The 19,134-nt window shown below is 38.4% G+C and overlaps 1 protein-coding gene across 5 annotated transcripts in view; it reads right to left on the reverse strand.

Moving 5' to 3' along the window:
* Positions 1 to 19,134, reverse strand: part of USH2A (usherin) — a 751,068-nt gene that overhangs the window by 173,883 nt on the left and 558,051 nt on the right. For all 5 annotated transcript variants that reach the window (XM_040461001.1, XM_040461002.1, XM_040461003.1 and 2 more), the window contains exons 50-52: positions 18,011 to 18,232; positions 5,373 to 5,596; positions 410 to 614 (exon numbers count right to left, since the gene is read on the reverse strand). In XM_040461001.1, coding sequence (XP_040316935.1) covers positions 410 to 614; positions 5,373 to 5,596; positions 18,011 to 18,232 — 651 coding nt within the window. The remainder of the gene's footprint in view (positions 1 to 409; positions 615 to 5,372; positions 5,597 to 18,010; positions 18,233 to 19,134) is intronic.

A 19,134-nucleotide genomic window follows, 5' to 3' on the forward strand; every position in this document is an offset into this window, starting at 1 on the left:
CCATTAGTCAGGTTTCTTCCTCTTTTCTGCCTGCCAAACACAGCGACACTCAATTCATTGCATTTATTGTAAGCCTCCATCCAAACTCCTAAGAAAGAAAACTGGGCTCACTGAAATTAATTGGATATACCATCAAAGGATACATAGTTATTTCCTTGTTCTTGATTTTCTACAGGTTTACTTTAAAATAGCTTATTTCTTCTTTAAAGTTAGACTTTCCAATTTTTTAAACTGCTAACTTTGAACAGATCCAAAGTGTGCCTTTAATTACCTTGTGACTAGTTGGCCCATAGTTCAATGAAATTAATTGATTTTACGTTAAGGAGGGGGGGGGTGACACGAATCTGCATTTTCCCCAGCTTTTCACTAGCCCTAGTAAGCCATGGGCAGGTGGCTCGGTTCCTGTTACCTGTGAAGGAGAATGTGTTTACACTTCCCGTGTGAACAGTCTCTTCAGGAGATGAGCATATTTCTTCTATTGATTCCTTGCCTGTGGAATTGTGAGGTCCTCGGATCACGGTGCAAACGTGGCTGGTAAAGTTGAAGTCACACCTGCCGCAATGTGCTGTGGCTTCCAGAGACACTGGGCACAGAGTCCTGCACTCTCTGGCTTCCTAGGTTGAGTGGTAGAGGTGGGGAGATAGAGAAAAGATTTAAAAATTACATTTGGACATACGTGGGGGAGGTTGTAACAAGTTGCAAATGAAATTTTCTTCCACTTGGTTCATAAATAAATGTCTCAAGATTCATGAAGAGAAATGAAGGCGGGGCATACGCTACAAAGAGCAGTTTGGGTTTGGATGACACAGATGTGGATTCGGAATCCAGTTTTGCAACTTCTTGCTTCTGTGACCTTGAGGACGTCACTTATATTCTCAAAGCCTCAGCTTCTTCGGTGATGAGAAAATGGAAATTGCATTTACCATACAGGTTGGTTACGGGAGTCAAATGAGACAACACCTGTAAATGCCTTACACCTAGTAGATACTCTGTAAATAATAGCAGGGGCCATGATTTTATTATTGTTACTTCTCACTCTCCTGATGGAGCTTTGGAGAAAATAAAGAACGTGATATTTGAGAGTCTGCACTTTTGTGCTGTGGGGCAAGTTGGACCGCTAAGAAACATTCCTTGTCCAACTTTTAGAAACCTAAATATTTCATAAACTCTCATTATAGTTATTATTATTTACATCCGTAAACCTTTTTTTCTGATGAATCCCTGGACTTGCTATTGGTGAGTGCTAATGTGTTCTAATGTCAGAGAGCGAAATACTTCATCATCCCAGATGATAGGAGATATAAATAAGGCAGTATTTTTATAATGCAAAGCTTCCCTTCCTCTTTCTTTTATATAGGTAGTATAATATACTTAAAATAACTTTGGTTATCAAAATGTATCCACATTCTATCTCTCTTACCTCATATAAGTTAAATTATTCTCCCAAATGTTGTCAAAATAAGGCTGCTTCAGAAAAATATCGTAGGATTTCTATTTGAATATAGTGACTTGAACACCTGCATTTATCTCCATTTCCTCTGAAAGCCCAACCCGATGGAAGTAAAGGAACATAGACAGTCCAAGGAAGCAGAAAGGGGATAGCACACAATACTGTGTGCTCAGTGATACCATTTTGTGTTTTCTCCCTGGGAATACCATATTTGTAAGTCCAGCTCAGTAAGAAAAGCCACGTGACTAGAAATGCCCCTGTGATGACAGTATGTATGTTGTATCCTTTCTGAGATCCATACATGCGTAATCATCCTCTTTCTTCCCTTTTCCATTGTGATCTGAGGGTTGTGTGTGAAGTCCCACAAGAGCAAAGACATAGATCCCGAGACATTCCTTGGAGGAGAGCTGTCTGACTCACACTGGGTTGTAATTTGAAAGAACTGTTTTAAAATTTATTCTACTGACCCATCCCATACGTGAGTACACTGTTTTGATTTTGGCATGGTCTTATGTGTCGTAGCTAACATAAATTAGAATTTTGAAGTTAGATATCGTCTTGACACTAACAACAAAACCCTAAACCACATGGCGTTGTTTTAATGCTTAGATAGGCAGTGGCAAATAAACACATACTGGGGTTTGGAAATTTGGGGAGCTCGGTTATGCCGTGGCTACATATTTGATAAAATCACGCCTGGGACAACTGTCAGAGTAAGCCAGGGCTACTGCACTCCAGCCCTGGGGGGAAGAGGTCACGATCTAGAACATCCTCAGTAGGTGTGTGCTGTTTCTGCTGCACTTGGTAAAGTGTTACAAAATGGCATAAGCTTTGAAGAGATTTGGTGAAATTGAAAGGAACAGCGAGACTTCACTGGAAGGTATAAGGTAGGAGCCAAAGAGGGCAAGCCAAATAAAAGTCTGCATGTTGCACAGTGTGAATCCCAGCCTCCTTTCCTACCGATTCCCTATGTGCTGTCAGCCAGACATATATCTTATCACGATCTAGGATGGATTATTAAGGATAATCAATTAAGTGTACTTGCTAAGATTCTTGTTAATATGACTCCCTGACAAAAAGCCATCCTGCCACCCAATTCCCTTGCTGTGTGCTCTCCACTAATATATGCCTATGCACAGTGAGCTTTCCATTCAGCCTCCAATGGAAAGAATAGACTAGGAATAGACTAGGAATAGAATATGAAAAAAACAAAAATTCAAAGGGAGGAGAAATAAAGGAAGGGAAAGAAGAAAACTAAAATAGAACCAAACAAACAAATGAGAACATTCAAGGAACAAGGTGAACAATAAAAAAAGCAACAACAATGGAATTAGTATTTCCAGAATAATAAAAAAAGACACCCCATGAATGGAACAAGAGTAGAATGGAACAAGAGTAGGAACAGTCAGCAAACAAGAAAGAACCCTTAAAAGCTATTAAAAAAAAAAAGAGGGGCGCCTGGGTGGCGCAGTCGGTTAAGCGTCCGGCTTCAGCCAGGTCACGATCTCGCGGTCCGTGAGTTCGAGCCCCGCGTCAGGCTCTGGGCTGATGGCTCGGAGCCTGGAGCCTGTTTCCGATTCTGTGTCTCCCTCTCTCTCTGCCCCTCCCCCGTTCATGCTCTGTCTCTCTCTGTCCCAAAAATAAATAAAAACGTTGAAAAAAAATTAAAAAAAAAAAGAGATGATAGCTAAAAAAAATCAATCAATAGAAAGGGTGGAAGATGACGTTAAGGCAATATCCGATCATGTTGAAAAAGATGAAGTGTTAACTAATCAATAAACAAGAAACAAGAAGAAAAGATGGAAAGATGGAAAGATTGGCTTAGGAAGTCTAACACCAAACTAGTCTGTAAAAACAGATATAAAAAGGGAGCAAATTATCAAAGAAATAATAAAATAACATTCCTCAGAACTGAGGGTCATGAGACTTCACACTGAAAAAGTCCACAAAAAGTACATCACTATGAATAATGATGATGATGATGATGATGATGATATCCACATGGAGGCACATTATCATGAAATATTAGAAAGATGGAATAAAGAGAATGTCCTAAAAACTTTCATAGGAAAAACCACCTGGGTACCTAGGAAGAAACAGGAATCAGAATAGCAATGAAAGTTTAAAAGTGCAGAAATTACTTTAAAATCCGAGTAGAAATAATTCTTAACCTGGAATTGTGTACCTAGCCAAGTTATCAATCTAGAGGGAGGGTAGAAAAATGGTAATTTCAGACATCAAGCTCTCAAAAACTTTACCTTTCACGCACCGATACCCAGAGTGATCTTTCTCCAAAAGAAGGCAAAAAGGCAAGAAAGGGGGACTCTTAGATTGAGAACACTGGGACACTGACACAGGAGGGAAGTAAAAGAAACCCCCAAACCAACACTTAGGGAAGACTCTCTGGGGAGAAATGTCACAGTGGTCCAGTCCTGAATGGAGCAGGAGATAGAAATCTCCATGAAAGAGATATTCGCAAAACAAAGTGCAACCCATACGTTGAACTTAACTGTAACACACTCCTTGATTCAGCATTCAGAAATAATGTCTTAATTATAATAATTTAAATGTGAATTGTCAATATGGCTGTTAACTGGCTTTCATAAAGCCAATTTAAGTCAATTTAAAAGATCATGTATATATCCTGAACATTGTCCTTGAGTAATGGAAACTATATCTTCCTGAAGCCAAAATGAGATTCCTGGGAAACAAATGTGAGTGGATAATAATGAAACAAATAGTTGTGAGCAATAGCGTCATTTCTGAAACTAACGGGTTTTCTGTCTTAATTTTTCAAATCTGAGTGCTCTTTTGAGGAGACTTTTCTACACAGATTCTTCTTAACTAGTCATTTTAAAGACATGTTCCTGCAACATCACCAGTTTTAAGACTGTGTGTTTCAGAGAAATTTCCCAGTCCAAATTTCTGAAAACATTGACTTGGAATAAATGCGAACTTTGGGAGCATACTGTTGGATAGATTTCTTTCAAGTTGCGTACGGTCATACCAATTTCTAAAACAATTTTGTAGATGAAAAACTATTTTTGATGGGTATTTCATACGATTCTTCACTTCATGAAGTACTTGTTCTTTTTAACAACTTTATGAATTATCTTAATATTAATTGTTGCCAAGTGCTTGCTGGAACCCTAACAATTTCAAAGGTTAGTTTACATCTTAAAGTCTATGGTGTCCACACGATGTTTGTATAGTTGCGTCAGTTGGCATGAATGACCCAAACACCTATTTGCAGGCATCTCCTAAGGCAAAACGACTACAGAACTTAGTAGCATGTTTGGTTTTTAATGTCCCATAATCCTTTTCTTAAAATGTTAGGTTTCTGGAGTCCTGTGTCAAATATAATTTTAACAAAACGTGACACGTCTGTCCATGAAGCATGTCAACGTACAAACAAATGGTACACTCATAGGTCTATCCGCTTTTAGAGTGGCAGGCATTTGTTAATCTTCAAATGTCTCAAGGAATAGGATATAAGCACAAGTGAATTTGCTGGCTCTAAGGTCTCTATCAAAGGAAAGTGTTGGATTTGGGTTGGGGACCCAGAGGGAAGAAGCCAGAATTTCTCTCCCTTTCCATCCCAGCACCCATGGGCGTAAAATGGCACCGCATAGGTCCCAGACGACATATTCGGGCTCTTTTGGCACACAGGCGTTCAGTCCTGCACTAATCTGAAGTGCTGGGTAAAGCTTCCTGAGAACAGCTAATCATTATTAATTCCTTTAGAATTCATTGCAATAACATCAATCACAGTGAACTCATTTGGTATTAATATGGATGTAATGTGAAAATGAATAATGCACACAGGAGTTTTTATATTCCTATTTTAGAAAAATAGTTATGAACAATGTATTTCTCTTTCCATTGTCAAATCAGCACCTCTGAGAGGTTTTCTATCAATTACCTTCATCATCATTCCAGTTGAAATCTTGTCAGAGCAAACATATTTCAAAGGATTATATCCAACTCCATTACAGCATTTCTGGCTCTTTGGAATAAGTTCAGTCTCACAGCATTTTACTGGCACCAGGTCATTCTTTTTAACATGTGCTTTAGACTCTCCACTGGAAGCTGAGCAGCATATGGTATCTGACATATTCACATAATCCTGCCCACAACAGAACATCCCTGCAACAATAAAATGTTATATATGAATATGAAATTAAAAAAAAAGGAAGAACACTGAGACCGCTATAAAGTTTGGTATAAAAATGTCAGACTCAGGCAGTTGCTGCAATGGCACAATACAAGGTAGCACTTCCTTACCAAGGTGATTTAAATGTGCAGTGAGGGGTCCTTCTTACCAAGAGCACTAGACACTAATTAGGTAAAGAACACACAAGAACAAGTGTTCCAAAATCATTCAGCGGGGCCAAACTTCTCCCAAGCTCCATAGGAAAAAAAAGAATCCTGATTTCCGTCATGAGAATTACCGGCTCATTTTGTGATGATAACATCGCGTTGCAGAAAAAGGGCTAGTTAAACTATGGGGAGTCAGAGGAAAGCTCTAGAAATTCACGAGGGAGAAAAGGTCAGCGAAACGCTCTGGGATAAGAGGCTAGACAGAGTAAAGAGGTAGCACCATCCAAGTACTGGAGACGCTGTGGGAAGAGTCTGGGAAGTTTTTGCCTGGCTTTGTCTAGGGGACACGTCTGCTTCTTGGGCATCCAGTAAACCACTCTTTCATCATAAGATAGATTTGTTCAAAACGAGTTGCGCTTGCTCACTGATCAGGTGAACAATTTGGCCACTAGTTTTTGAGCAGCACTGAGTTCTAGACTCATCACTGGACATGGATAAGAGATTGGGGTCAGTGGCAGAAAGACTTCGCAAGGAGGGGTCATTGGTTGCCACTTGTTGAGGAAAGACACGTGTGCCTTTCACACCAAATAGACTTTCTCCCACCAAATTCAGTTTAACTGCCTGTGTTCACGTCATTTAGATCTTGCCATAGAAGAGATACAGCAGAAATTTAGACATAAAATCCTGAATAAATAAACAATACTCTAGAGTCAGATTAAGCCAGAAATTAAGGTGCCTACACTCCAGGTCACAGGGCTATTATATTAGAATTTATATCCAGTTATAAAGCAGCACAGTGTGATGAATGATTTATTTTAATTAGAATTTTGTTTATTTATTATTAGTCCTGACTGATAACATAAAGAACCTCAACTTCAAAGTGCCCTGGGGTCCTGATTGTTTAATCTGGTCCTGTACAAACACCTACATTATGAAAGACACTCCTAATAATAGACCAGTGAGTTTTAAGTGCTTTTTATTTAAAAAAGAAAAAAAATCCTTGAAAGTAGACACTGGCTTGGTACACACCTTAAGAAAGATGTTTAGCCACACGTGACTCCAAAGAACTTTCTCGCTGATCTTTCCACTTCAAAAAATATCTCCTAATATTTTATTTATTTATTTCTCATTGTTTTAAATTTATTTATTTATTTTTGAGAGAGAGAAAGAGAGAGCAAGTGGGGGGGAGGGGCAGCGAGAGAGAGGGAGAGGATCCCAAGCAGACTCCGCACTGTCAGCAGGGAGCCCGATGAGGGGCTCAAACTCGGTAAACGTGAGATTATCACCTGAGCTGAAACCAAGAGTCGGAGGCTTAACCAACTGAGCCACCCAGGTGCCCCTCTCCTAATATTTTAAAACTTTTATCAATGTACATCGTTGAGCACCACCAAGTCTTAACATGCCGTGTCTAAATGTGGTAACTGTTCAAAATGATTGGTTTAAATAAAAGTAAAGTGTTTTCTTCAGTGCTTTATTAATAATATTAGTTGTTTTAACATTTCCAAGGAAAGGTTTTTTTTCGCATAAATACACCCAGCAGAGCTATCACTGCAATCTGAGTCTTGGTGATGACAGGTAAAAATGACATGTGTATACACACACGTGAGTACACACAATAAAAAGAAAAATCTACACCTTCAAGTTTTATAATGTTGGGACATTTTTTCCTGCTGCTTTCTGATCAGACATTCAAATACAACCTTGGATTTTTTTACCGTCATTTTTTTCTCTAGCAGTTTTCTTAAAATAATTCATGTTTCTATTTTAAAGAGCAATCGAAATCTGAAAACTGGCCCTTTAGGGAGCAGAATACATTCTCCCCCTCTACTCCCAAGTTACTTTACGGTTTCACCATGCTGTAAGTATAAAATCAAAATGCAGACATTGACCTAATTCGAAACTCTAATCAGTCATCTGATCGCTCTGAGGGACTTTTGACAGGTCAACTAAAATTTTGATAATGAACTGTTTTTACACTAGAAAAAAAAAAGGCCGCTTTCTTTCATAAAGAGCTTCATCTTTGTTTCACTGAATTAAAATTTTCAGCCAAGATTTCACTCTCATAACAAGAAGTGACTCCCTTTCTAGTTTCTTTGGTAAACCATTACTTCTTTAATTATTATCAACCTTGTTCCAGTGTGATAAATTGCTAATTACTTAATACCCTAATCAGCGTTCATTCTTTGCACAGATAAACTGTGACAGTGCCATTAATTTAAATAGTAATTTCACTTAATGGCCAGAACAGCACACCAGATTTTTATGCGGCATTTTCTGAAGACTGCATCCATCACTGCAATATTCTGACATAAAGATGTCTGACGTGCACTAACTCACTTAGGGAGAGCAGATGTTGTGGAGCGGAGTTTGGTAGTGATTCCCATAGTGCATCACTTCAGCATGAATGAGCTGCAAGTTCAGAGACAGACAATCTTCCGAAACGGCATTGCAATAACTTCTGACCCCTGCTTAATTTATCACGTGCAGCACTTGACTTTTGAACTTTGACACATAGAATGCACAATTTTAAATGTGCCAAAAGGAAAACAAAACAGGTCGTGTATTAGTGATGGATCGATCTATTCTTCCAGAGGCTGTTCATTACATTTGTACACAGGTGAAGATTCTCTGTGGACAGATGTTACTAAAGTGGTACAATACACATAGAGCTATTAGATATTTATTTTTAATATCAAACTGCATATTTCATCTTCCCGAGCAGCATATATATCCAGTGGGTAGCTCCCATTTCACTGGATACAACTGAGAAAACAGTGAAGGAAAGAGTTGTTTACTCACAATGTCATGAGCGGTTTCAATAGGTTACTAACATTAATTTAACGGCCAGGACCGAAAAGGAAAGCATTTATAAACATATGGTCCTGATGAATCTCTAAATTGTTAATTCTCTAAAACAGGTGCTTCATTTTTCTAAAATAAAAAAAGAACAAGAGTTATGAATCATGCTTTTGAGATCGAAATAGTACAGTAGTAAAATCAAAGTCTGGAATGTGACAGATTCAGGTACAACTCTGGGACTGATCATTGGGACCCCATTTTAAACCAAGGGGTTATATATTAAGCCCACCAGACTGGAAAAAAAAAAAAGTTTTGTGATTAGTCATTGTTAGGACAAACTTACAAAATGGTGGCGGGATATGAAAGAAAAGACGTGCGTGCTTGTCTCCACCAGTAGATGGCTCTATGGCTGCCACCACAAAACAGAAATAAAGGGAGAGCAAAAATTTCCCCAAATTGCTGAGCTATGTTTTAAAGTCTTTTATATTACACTTTCAAATTTTTTTTAATGTTTATTTATTTTTGAGAGAGACAGATAGAATGCGAGTGAGTTAGGGGCAGAGAAAGAGGGAGACACAGAATCCGAAGCGGGTTCCAGGCTCCGAGCTGTCAGCACAGAGCCTGACACAGGGCTCGAACTCACAAGCCGTGAGATCATGACCTGAGCCGAAGTCGGACGCTCAACCGACTGAGCCACCCAGGTGCCCCTCTACATTAAAGATTCATTATGGCACATGGAAATCTGCCTGGAAAACATTCTTTGATACAACTCTTACATAATGGATTTCTGTGCTCTGTTTCCCTCTTTGCAAACTTTCTAAATCCCATCTTACAAGACAAATAGCCACAGTCATTCATTCTGCTCAAGTCCTACTCCAGGACATGGAAACCCAGGATTCTCTTCCAAAGCAGTTTCAACTCAGAGTCTCCTATCAAAGGCTGCGTGGGCAACATTTACAATAGAGATCAGGCGATATGTTCCAAAGGTATGTCATGAGCAGTTTCTCATGGCTAACTGAAACTCCTGTTCTCTTGAAATGATAGGGGGACTTTCATTTTCATCTCTCAGTACTGAAAGATACGATCAAGTCCAATCCAAGATTAATGGCATAAATGACAAAGCCCTTTAAGCAAACACTAAGAATAAAAAGAGTAATAAAGAGGTTTCAAACACATCCAAAGAAAATGGTTAAGAATACATATCCACCGAAATGACGAGCATGACTTTCATCCCGAGATACCTGTATAACACTCCTACACAACTCATCTGCCCAGAGAGAGCAGTAAAAACATAAACGCTACCCCAGCACTTCTGTTCCAACAGCATCTGTTAATTCACTCCATTTATAAAATACATATTGACAAAGACAACTGAACTGGGACCGGGGAGATTTGATTTGGTGTGAGAAAGTCAATTCAATGTGATTTTGTTAAAGGGCTCCTGCAGGCAAATAAAAGAGTTTAAGTAATAAAGTACATAAAGAGATGTTTTACGAGCCAGCCTGGTCTTACGGCGGGCACACAATGCCAGGCAGTGAGAGAGGCCAGGCTTAGAAACAATATTGTGAGATCCAAACCCTCATGTAGCAGGTATGGTGTTGCTAGGTTGAGGAGAGAAAGGGCCATATGGATATTCTGGAAGGTCACTGAGGTCATAGTCATTAGGGGCGACAGGAGGGAGCGGCAGCAGAGAGAGGAAAAAGGCATGTGGAACGTGTCTATTTTAACTGAAACCTGCAGGAAGGTCAAGAGAATAAAAAGAAAGGCTTTTCCTTTTTAAAAGTATCATTCCTCTGGTCCACCATGATTACCAGACTGGGCAGAATTGCACAATGTCATGGGAAACTCTTGAGCTAATCTTGATTTGCAGGAGTTGAGTAATGTCACAATTTGCTTAAGAAATATTTGACTAGCGTGGAAAACCATAGTGAAGTAAGGAGTGATTCTGAAATTTGGGCCCACGGATGGACTTCAAGGGTGTATGAAATTGCAGGCAAATTACTCTGTGTGTTTTATGTACCAGTATTTGAAGTGAGGCTTTGTAAAGATTTCTCAGGGAGCGTTTGACCCCAAAAGATTAGGCACCAGTTTCCTAGAATACAGTTACCTGTACTACATTTTATTTTTGGCAATAGTATTCTGACTTAGCTTTCCTTTTCCTTCATATTCATTTTGCCCCCAAATCGAATATATCTCCTTAAATCACAGTTCTTACAATCACGTTGACTCTTCCTTGATTACTAGATAATATCCAGATCCTTTTGCCTACTCAGACTTATCCCTCTCTACTTCCTTACACACGGTGCTAAATTCACACTTTAGCTCAAGCTACACCCCTTAGCTGAAATGTCCATCTTCCGTCTACACATCTCAACATCTTGTTCATTGTTTGAGGTTCCAATCCAATGGCTTAGCTTTTTCCATCACCTTGACTGGAGTGAACTCTCAGTTAAGAATATGCTTGTGTTCATCCATCTCTTATGGACTGTGTTTAACCTTATTGGTACTTTCCTCCTTGATTAGATTATAAGTCCTTAAGGATAAAAATGGAATCTTAGCCAATTTTACACTCGCAGAGCACAGAGAATAATGTCTTGAGCATAGACACTACACTATACATTTTTATCGAATGAAGGAATATGGAAATTGACTTAAAAAAACAACAAATAAACAAAGATGCTAAAAGCAGAGATTTTGGCTTTTATTTTAAAACTCTGACCCATTACAGAGTGGGCGAGCAACACTTTTGTATCCTGCCTTCCAGCCTAGCACCCTTGTTCTGTCTTTTTGTTTTTTTTTTAAGTTTATTTATTTTTTAGAGAGAGAGAGTCTGGACTTGTGCGAGCCAGGGAAGGACAAAAAGAGGGAGAGGGAGAATCCCAAGTAGGCTCCTTGCTGGCAGCTTGGAGGGACTTGATCCCACCAACTGTGAGCTCATGACCTGAGCTGAAATCAAGAGTCGGCTGCTCAAAAACTGGGCCACCCAGGCGCCCCAACTTGTTCTGTCTTTAAAGTGCCCATTTTTAACTACTCAACCAAAAGAAGAGGAGATACTCAGCTGGTTGATCATAGCACAGGACAACTAACTCATTGCCAGGATTTTCTAGTACACATGATTACCATGCCTTAAGGCAGAAGTTCACAAAGTTCGGTCTCAAGATCTCTTTACACTTTTACAAATAATTAAAGACTCCAAATAGCTTTTGCTTATACAGGTTATCTGTTGATAAATACTGGCTGGAGTCGAAAACAACAACTTTTGAAATATGTATTTACTAATTAATTTAAAATAATAATAGGTAACATTTGAGAAGAATGATATTGTTTTATATTTTTGCAAGCCTCTCTAATGGCTGGCTTAATAAAGGGAACTAAATTCTCATACCTGCTTCTGCATTCAGTTTGTTGTGATATCACACATGCAACCTCTGAAAAACTCCACTGTACACACAGGAGAGAATGAAATTGAAAACGGCATATAAGGGGCGCCTGGGTGGCTCAGTCAAGCGTCCGACTTTGGCACAGGTCATGATTTCGCGGTTCGCAAGTTCGAGCCCCGTGTCGGGCTCTATACTGACAGCTTGGAGTCTGGGGCCTGCTTCTGTTTCTGTCTCTCTCTCTCTCTCTCTCTCTCTCTGTCCCTCCCTTGCTCACGCTGTCTCTCTCTGTCTCTCAAAAATAAATAAATGCAAAAAAAAAAAAGACATATAATAGTTTAGTATTAGTATGAAGATCATTTTGATCTCACAGACCACCTGCAAAGGTGTTTCTGCAAAGAGTCAGACCCATAGAAGACCTATGTCATTCTTTTTTTTTTTTTAATTTTTAATGTTTGTTTATTTTTGAGACAGAGAGAGACAGAGTGAGAGCAGGCGACAGGAAGAGAAAGAGAGAGACACAGCTTCCCAGGCAGGCTCCAAGCTCTGAGCAGTCAGCATAGTGCCTGATACGGGGTTTGAACTCACAAACTGTCAGATCATGACCTGAGCTGAAGTCGGATGCTTAACAGACTGAGCCACCCAGGCACCCCCACGTCATTCTTTAAAAGTGACTGTCTCACAGGGCGCCTGGGTGGCACAGTCGGTTAAGCGTCCGACTTCAGCCAGGTCACGATCTCGCGGTTCGTGAGTTCGAGCCCCGCGTCGGGCTCTGGGCTGATGGCTCAGAGCCTGGAGCCTGTTTCCGATTCTGTGTCTCCCTCTCTCTCTGCCCCTCCCCCATTCATGCTCTGTCTCTCTCTGTCCCAAAAATAAATAAACGTTGAAAAAAAAAAATTTAAAAAAAATAAAAATAAAAATAAAAGTGACTGTCTCAGGGCCTAGCACTCATACATACTACCCTTTCTTATTCTTTTTTTCTTTTTAATTTTTAATGTTAATTTTTAAGAGAGAGACACAGAGCATGAGCGCGGGAGGGGCAGAGAGACAGAGAAGGAGACAGAATCTGAAGCAGGCTCCAGTCTCCGAGCTGTCAGCACAGAGCCCAAAGCGGGGCTCGAACCCATGGACCGAGAGATCATAACTGGAGCCGACATTGGATGCTTAACCCACTGAGCCACCCAGGTGCCTCATATTACCCTTTCTTCTAACTTTGGCAAACATGAGGTGTGCACTCAAAGGGCAGAGTGTATAAGGCCTCTTTTTTTCCAGTCGTCCAAAAAATGTTTGCAATTTGGTAGTTTATGATACTGACCTTGCTCATTAGACCTGACATACAGTTTGGGTTGGAGGGTGTCCAGTGCTTCTCCAAATATCATAATGATCAAAGAAAGAGATTAAGAGCATGGGCTCTGTAGCCATGTGGATGCTGACAGAATCCCTTCTTAGCCACAGAGGCAAGAGATTCCAGAGGAAATCTCCCAGACCCCCTTGCACTGAGGTGTCCACAGATAGTGAGTTCCAGTTAGTGAAATGTTAACTTAAATTTTGCTATTCCTAGACCTGGCAATAAAAAATTCGCACACCCGTTATTCCATGTTCTTTTCCTCTTTTGGTTGCAGGAATGGGTATAACCCCCAGGTGACCTTAGAAGCTACCTGTGGAATGGCCAAAATACCTAGGGAAGAGAGGTAACCTGCAGATAGGTTCATATCCCAGTACTATTATATAAGAAAACTATAACCCCTATTGTATTTGAGACTGCAAATTTGAGGGTTCGTTTATAGCAGCAATTAATGCTACCTGAAATAATACAGCCACTGGGTAGCTATGTGATTTGGGGACAGTGTTTGTTGTTGTTTTTTGTTTTCTGGGGGTTTCTTTTGATAGGCATGGTTCAGGTATATCATTATTTGAACAAACCTGATTCTAATTATTTACCCAAAATATATATATAGTTGAAAAGACCCAAAACGTAATCTTTCTATATAGCATGTGGCATTAGTTTAGTATTATGTTCCATATTTCTTTTGTATGGGGGACAGTTTTTAACTTTTGTTAGAAGCACTTCTGTTTCCTCATATCTAAAATGGAGATAATAGGGGCGCCTGGGTGGCTCAGTTGGTTAAGCATCCAACCTTGGCTTAGGTCATAATCCTGCTGTTTGTGAGTTTGAGCCCTGTGTCGGACTCTGTGCTGACAGCTCAGAGCCCGGAGCCTGCTTCAGATTCTGTGTCTCCCTCTCTCTCTGCCCCTTCCCTGCTCATGGTTTCTCTCTCTCTCAAAAAAATAAATGTTAAAAAAAATTTAAATGGAGATAATAATAGTCCTTACCTCATAGGGTTGTTGCGAGCTTTAAGCATGTTATAAATGTGTGGGTATATTATGAAGTACACAGAATTAAGTTTGGCAAATAGTGAACACAGACTGCCGTTTATTTTTTGTTGTTGTATTTTGTCTCCTGTTCATTGTGTACATCTTTTAGCCAATAATCAGTGTCTAGGAGACACCTGAGTGGGCTCAGTTCCTTGGGTGTACTTTACTTATCTTCCGAATGCTAACTTCTTAAGGTTACGATTCTGGGGGAAATTTTCTGAAAGGATTATGTTTCTACACTGAACTCTTGTGTATCATATGATTTAATGCATCATTCATTTTTAAAGATCTTAGAAAGTTAGTTTTTGTTATTGTTTCTTGGTTTTACCTGGCAAAGTCACCTTTCTTATTACCTTACAGTGCAGATCCAGGCATCTGTGCGGTATGTTGGAGGTAATCCTTAAATTTCTGGGGTCAATGGAAGTGTCCTAACTGAAGTCCAATTCTGTTGTATGTAGGGCAACAATCCATCGTCACTATTTTCTGGACAGTTGATGGAGATCAACAAAATGACACGGTACTATCAAACAGTCTGAGTATATGTTAAAGTCTTCCTCCATATATGTCTCACTGGTGAATGCATAGAGGGGTGCCTGGGTGGCTCAGTCAGCTAAGCATCCGACTCTTGACTTCAGCTCAGGTCATGATCTAACAGTTTGTGGGTTTCAGCCCCACATCAGGCTGCATGCTGACAGCACAGAGCATGCTTGGGATTCTCTCTTCCTCTCTCTCTGTCCCTCTCTCACTCACCAATTCGCGTGTGTGTACTCTCTCTGTCAGAATAAAAACTAAAATTTAATAAAAGAATGTACAGCATGGGTATAGTGTGGATCCAGGTGGGTGATTTATAACTGTATAGAATAGTAAATGCCTTGGGAACACACTTAATAGTTGTCCAAAGGTAAAATAAAAAACTAGAAATCAGGCATTTTTTGCCTGAAAGAAGGAGACAATCTTTCCCATACTGGGAGTACTGAAATTCAGTTGTGAATAATTTAATCAAGCATTTCTCATTTATTTAAGGGCTATGAAAATATTGGAAGTCTATTATTCTTGTTAAGATACAAGATTCAGGTACCCCCAGGATTGATACTTTTTAAATTTTTTGATTGATTAGTTTTGTTCTTCAAGTGTTCTTCTTAATAATTATCTTCAGAACTTTTACATAGAAGAAAGAGACTCTTAAATTCAGAGAACAAACAGGGTTGTTGGAGGGGTGTTGGGTGGGAGAATGGTGGGCTAATTGATGATGGGCATTAAGGAGGGCACTTGTTGGGATGTGCACTGGGTGTTGTATGTGAGTGATGAATCACTAAATTCTACTCCTGAAACCATTGTTACACTATATGTTAACTGACTTGGATTTAAATAAAATTTAAAAAAGGAAGAAAATGTGTATAAAAATATATACAATATATACAATGGTATATAACAATAACACTATACTAATTTCAACAATTATTACTGATATTGTGGATAACTTTTTGATGTTTTTTTTTAAAGAAGAAATTATAGAAAAACAAGAAATTCATAGTTCATCTGTGTTAAGATCTAATGGTGTCCTGAAATTATGCTCAGAGAAAGGCTAGAGTTCTCAACCCTTGCTAGTTGTATGGGCGGATTTACCCTGAAGCTAATGAGCTTGAACTTCAGGGCCGTTTTCTGACAAGAGTCCCTTCTAGGAAAAGCGTGGTTATATATTTTTATAAAATTAGCAAATGTATAATCTTTAACTACAATTTTTCATGGCCTCTGTCTCTTGCTCCTTTAACTTGCCTTGTATCTTATGTATCCTTATATTGACTAAAATAGGAGAGTGACCATGTACATTTTTGAAATCTAAGTAAGGGGAAGGTGATTTGGGTTCAGTAGCTATGTTTATGATTTTTGTCAATTCTATAAAAAAGTCATTAGGCCTTGAATATGCCATTTTAACTTCAATTTGGAAAGATAAGAAATGTGAGAAATTACAGACTCCTAATATGGATGCATATAAGGGGAAGCTTTAAAGAAAGAGAAAGATCAGACAGAAAAATTAATGGCATATGAAACAAAAGCTGCAGAACTGACCAATAGAATCAACTGAAATATTCTGACATCAAGAGAATTATAACAAAATAAATTTTAGATTATAACAAAAGTAGTAAACTATTAAAAGAAGCTGCTGGATCTCAGATTGAAGTATAAATTATTACAAATTATGAAGAGAGGTAACTCATAAATACATTGAAAAAATTTATACTTCGGCTGATGCACAGATAAAATAGTGATATCATTATAAATTATAGCTCAAATTCAGTCATAAAATGATAGCCATGAAAAACTGGTATGATGTTGTCAATTCAACAAATATTTAACACATGTCATTGCAAATTACTTTCAAATAAGAAAACTCAGGGCACTTGGGTGGCTCAGTCAATTAAGTATCCAACTCTTGATTTCAGCTCAGGTCATGATCTCACAGATTCATGAGATCAAGCCCCGCATTGGGTCACTGTCAGTGGAGCATGTTTGGGATTCTCTCTCTTCCTCTCTCTCTCCCCCTCCCCTGCTCACATACTCTCTCTCTTTTCTCAACATAAATAAATAATCTTTAAAAAATAAAATAAATAACTAAAAAATAAATAAAATAAGATAAGAAAACTTAAAATGCCCTTAAATCTTAGAGAGATCCTTGGTAAATGTTTCTCTAAATTTGACAATAATCTACTAACTTACATAATATTATAATAATAAACTTTGAAGCTTAAAACCACTTTTCTAAATTTCAATAATTAAAATGTATTTTGCTTAGGAAAGAATGAATTATCTTTCTATCCTTCTCATTGATAAATGGCACAAAGTCATTGCCCCATGAAGAGGTGATCAAGGGTATAAGTTAAACATGTCAGGGGGAAAAAAGAGGGATGTGAGAAGTTATATAATCCAAACATGCTGTTTTTATGTTAGTGGTATTTGCTAGATTTTATTTTTTAAATTTGTAAATTTCATAATTTATTTTCCCCTTCTAAATAAATGTTCATCATTTTATTTTCTTTCCTTAAAGAGGACCCCCCAAATTATATAACTTTCAGGCACCCAAAAATTCATTATGGAATCTTGAACAAGTGACTAATTTCTGTGCCTCAGCTTCCTCATTTTTAAAATGTAGACAATAATAGAACCTATCTAGTAAGACTGTTATAAAGATTAATTGAAAAAAAAAAAAAAGGATTGAGTTAGTAATGCATAAAACATTGGGCATAGTACCTGGTTGATAGTAAGCACTCAATCAATGATAATGATTGCTATTAAAATTAGTGTTAATTTCATAGCTACCAAAGAATAAGGGAGCAAAAGAACTGACATATCATCAATAATAATTTTGTATACTGTTAGCATTGCTAGGAAATATTCTCTTGATCCAGAACCAGTGCATGCATTCATGTGTGTTTTTGTGTTTGTTTTTGTTTATGGTGGATATGACACTTCTCAACAGGAAAGAGCTTTGATCCATTTTCATGAAATGCATCCACGAACATAAAAAAAGGTGAGATTACATTTTCATTTGTTGTAGAATATATACTTAAATGTATTAGACATAATTCACATGAGCTTTAATTACTTATTTGCTTTGTATCTAGGGCAATTTCCTGACCTGTGTTTCTCAGAATCTCCACTGATTGAAAAGTAGACAAGGGCTGCTTACCTGGAAGGCGACTGTACACCATGCCTTCTTCTTCTCCACCACAGCATTCTAAATCTTTGTTCACAATCTGTCCACCACAGCACTGCTGGCCATGGCCATCCCGAAGCCTCCCAGCACAGCAAATCTGGTTTCCTGAGGTGGAGTAAGGCATTCGGCCACAGCAGGAGTCGCCAATGCCAGTGGAAACCCGATTGTGCTGTTCATCTGGACAACATACTTCACCTGTCAATTTAGGACAATAACAATCATTGCATGAGTTAAAAGAAATATGCTTTGACTCACAAGGAAATTTTATCACAATCATCTTGCAGATGCCAACTGGTTGACAGAATTACTAGAAAGAATGCTGTCATTTTGGAGTTACAAAATTTCAAAACAATTTAAAAATTTTCAATTAAAGATGTATAAACATGGGTCTGCTCACATACACACATGGTAACTTAGAGGCAATGCTATGTTACCTATTTCCTCTCTCACCCCTAGTAAATGAACACAGTAGGTCTGGCAACATGATAAGTGGTATTACAAAAAAGTTTGCCTACAAATACTTTTCTATCTATTTAGTGTAATTTTTTTGAAAGTGGAGTGGATTCAGAAATTAACATAAAATTGGTATTGCCTACATTATAATTTCTTTAACCAAATTTTATTTATTTAAGCAAACAAAATACTTCTGATGTGAAGCTCAGTTAAATGAGAGGAGGTAAAAATATTCTATATCAAGTCAGCACATTAATACTTTTCTGGGCTATGACAGACACTGAATTTCACTAATGTAGCTGTACTTACATTCCCCCTTTACATGATATTCTGGGAAACTTGAAACAAGAATAAAATAACCTTTTGCCTGGTGCCTTGGGATCAGAGTTTAAATTTTATAAATATCAATAGGCAGCACTTTTTTCTTTTTTTTTCCTTTTTTTTTCTTTTTTTGGTATGAAGATGCTTCTAAAAGACAGGAAAACTCCAAAAGACAAAAAAAAATAAATTTATTCTTTTAAGGATAGCTTAGAAAGGACTACCAACTTCGTGGATCTAAAATTCAAACTGTACTTCTCTCGGGGCACCTGGGTGGTGCAGTCGGTTAAGCGTCTGACTTCAGCTCAGGTCACGATCTCGCGGTC

This window comes from Herpailurus yagouaroundi, unplaced genomic scaffold (assembly GCF_014898765.1).
Source record: "Herpailurus yagouaroundi ecotype Mexico unplaced genomic scaffold, PumYag 253, whole genome shotgun sequence".
NCBI lineage: Eukaryota > Metazoa > Chordata > Mammalia > Carnivora > Felidae > Herpailurus > Herpailurus yagouaroundi.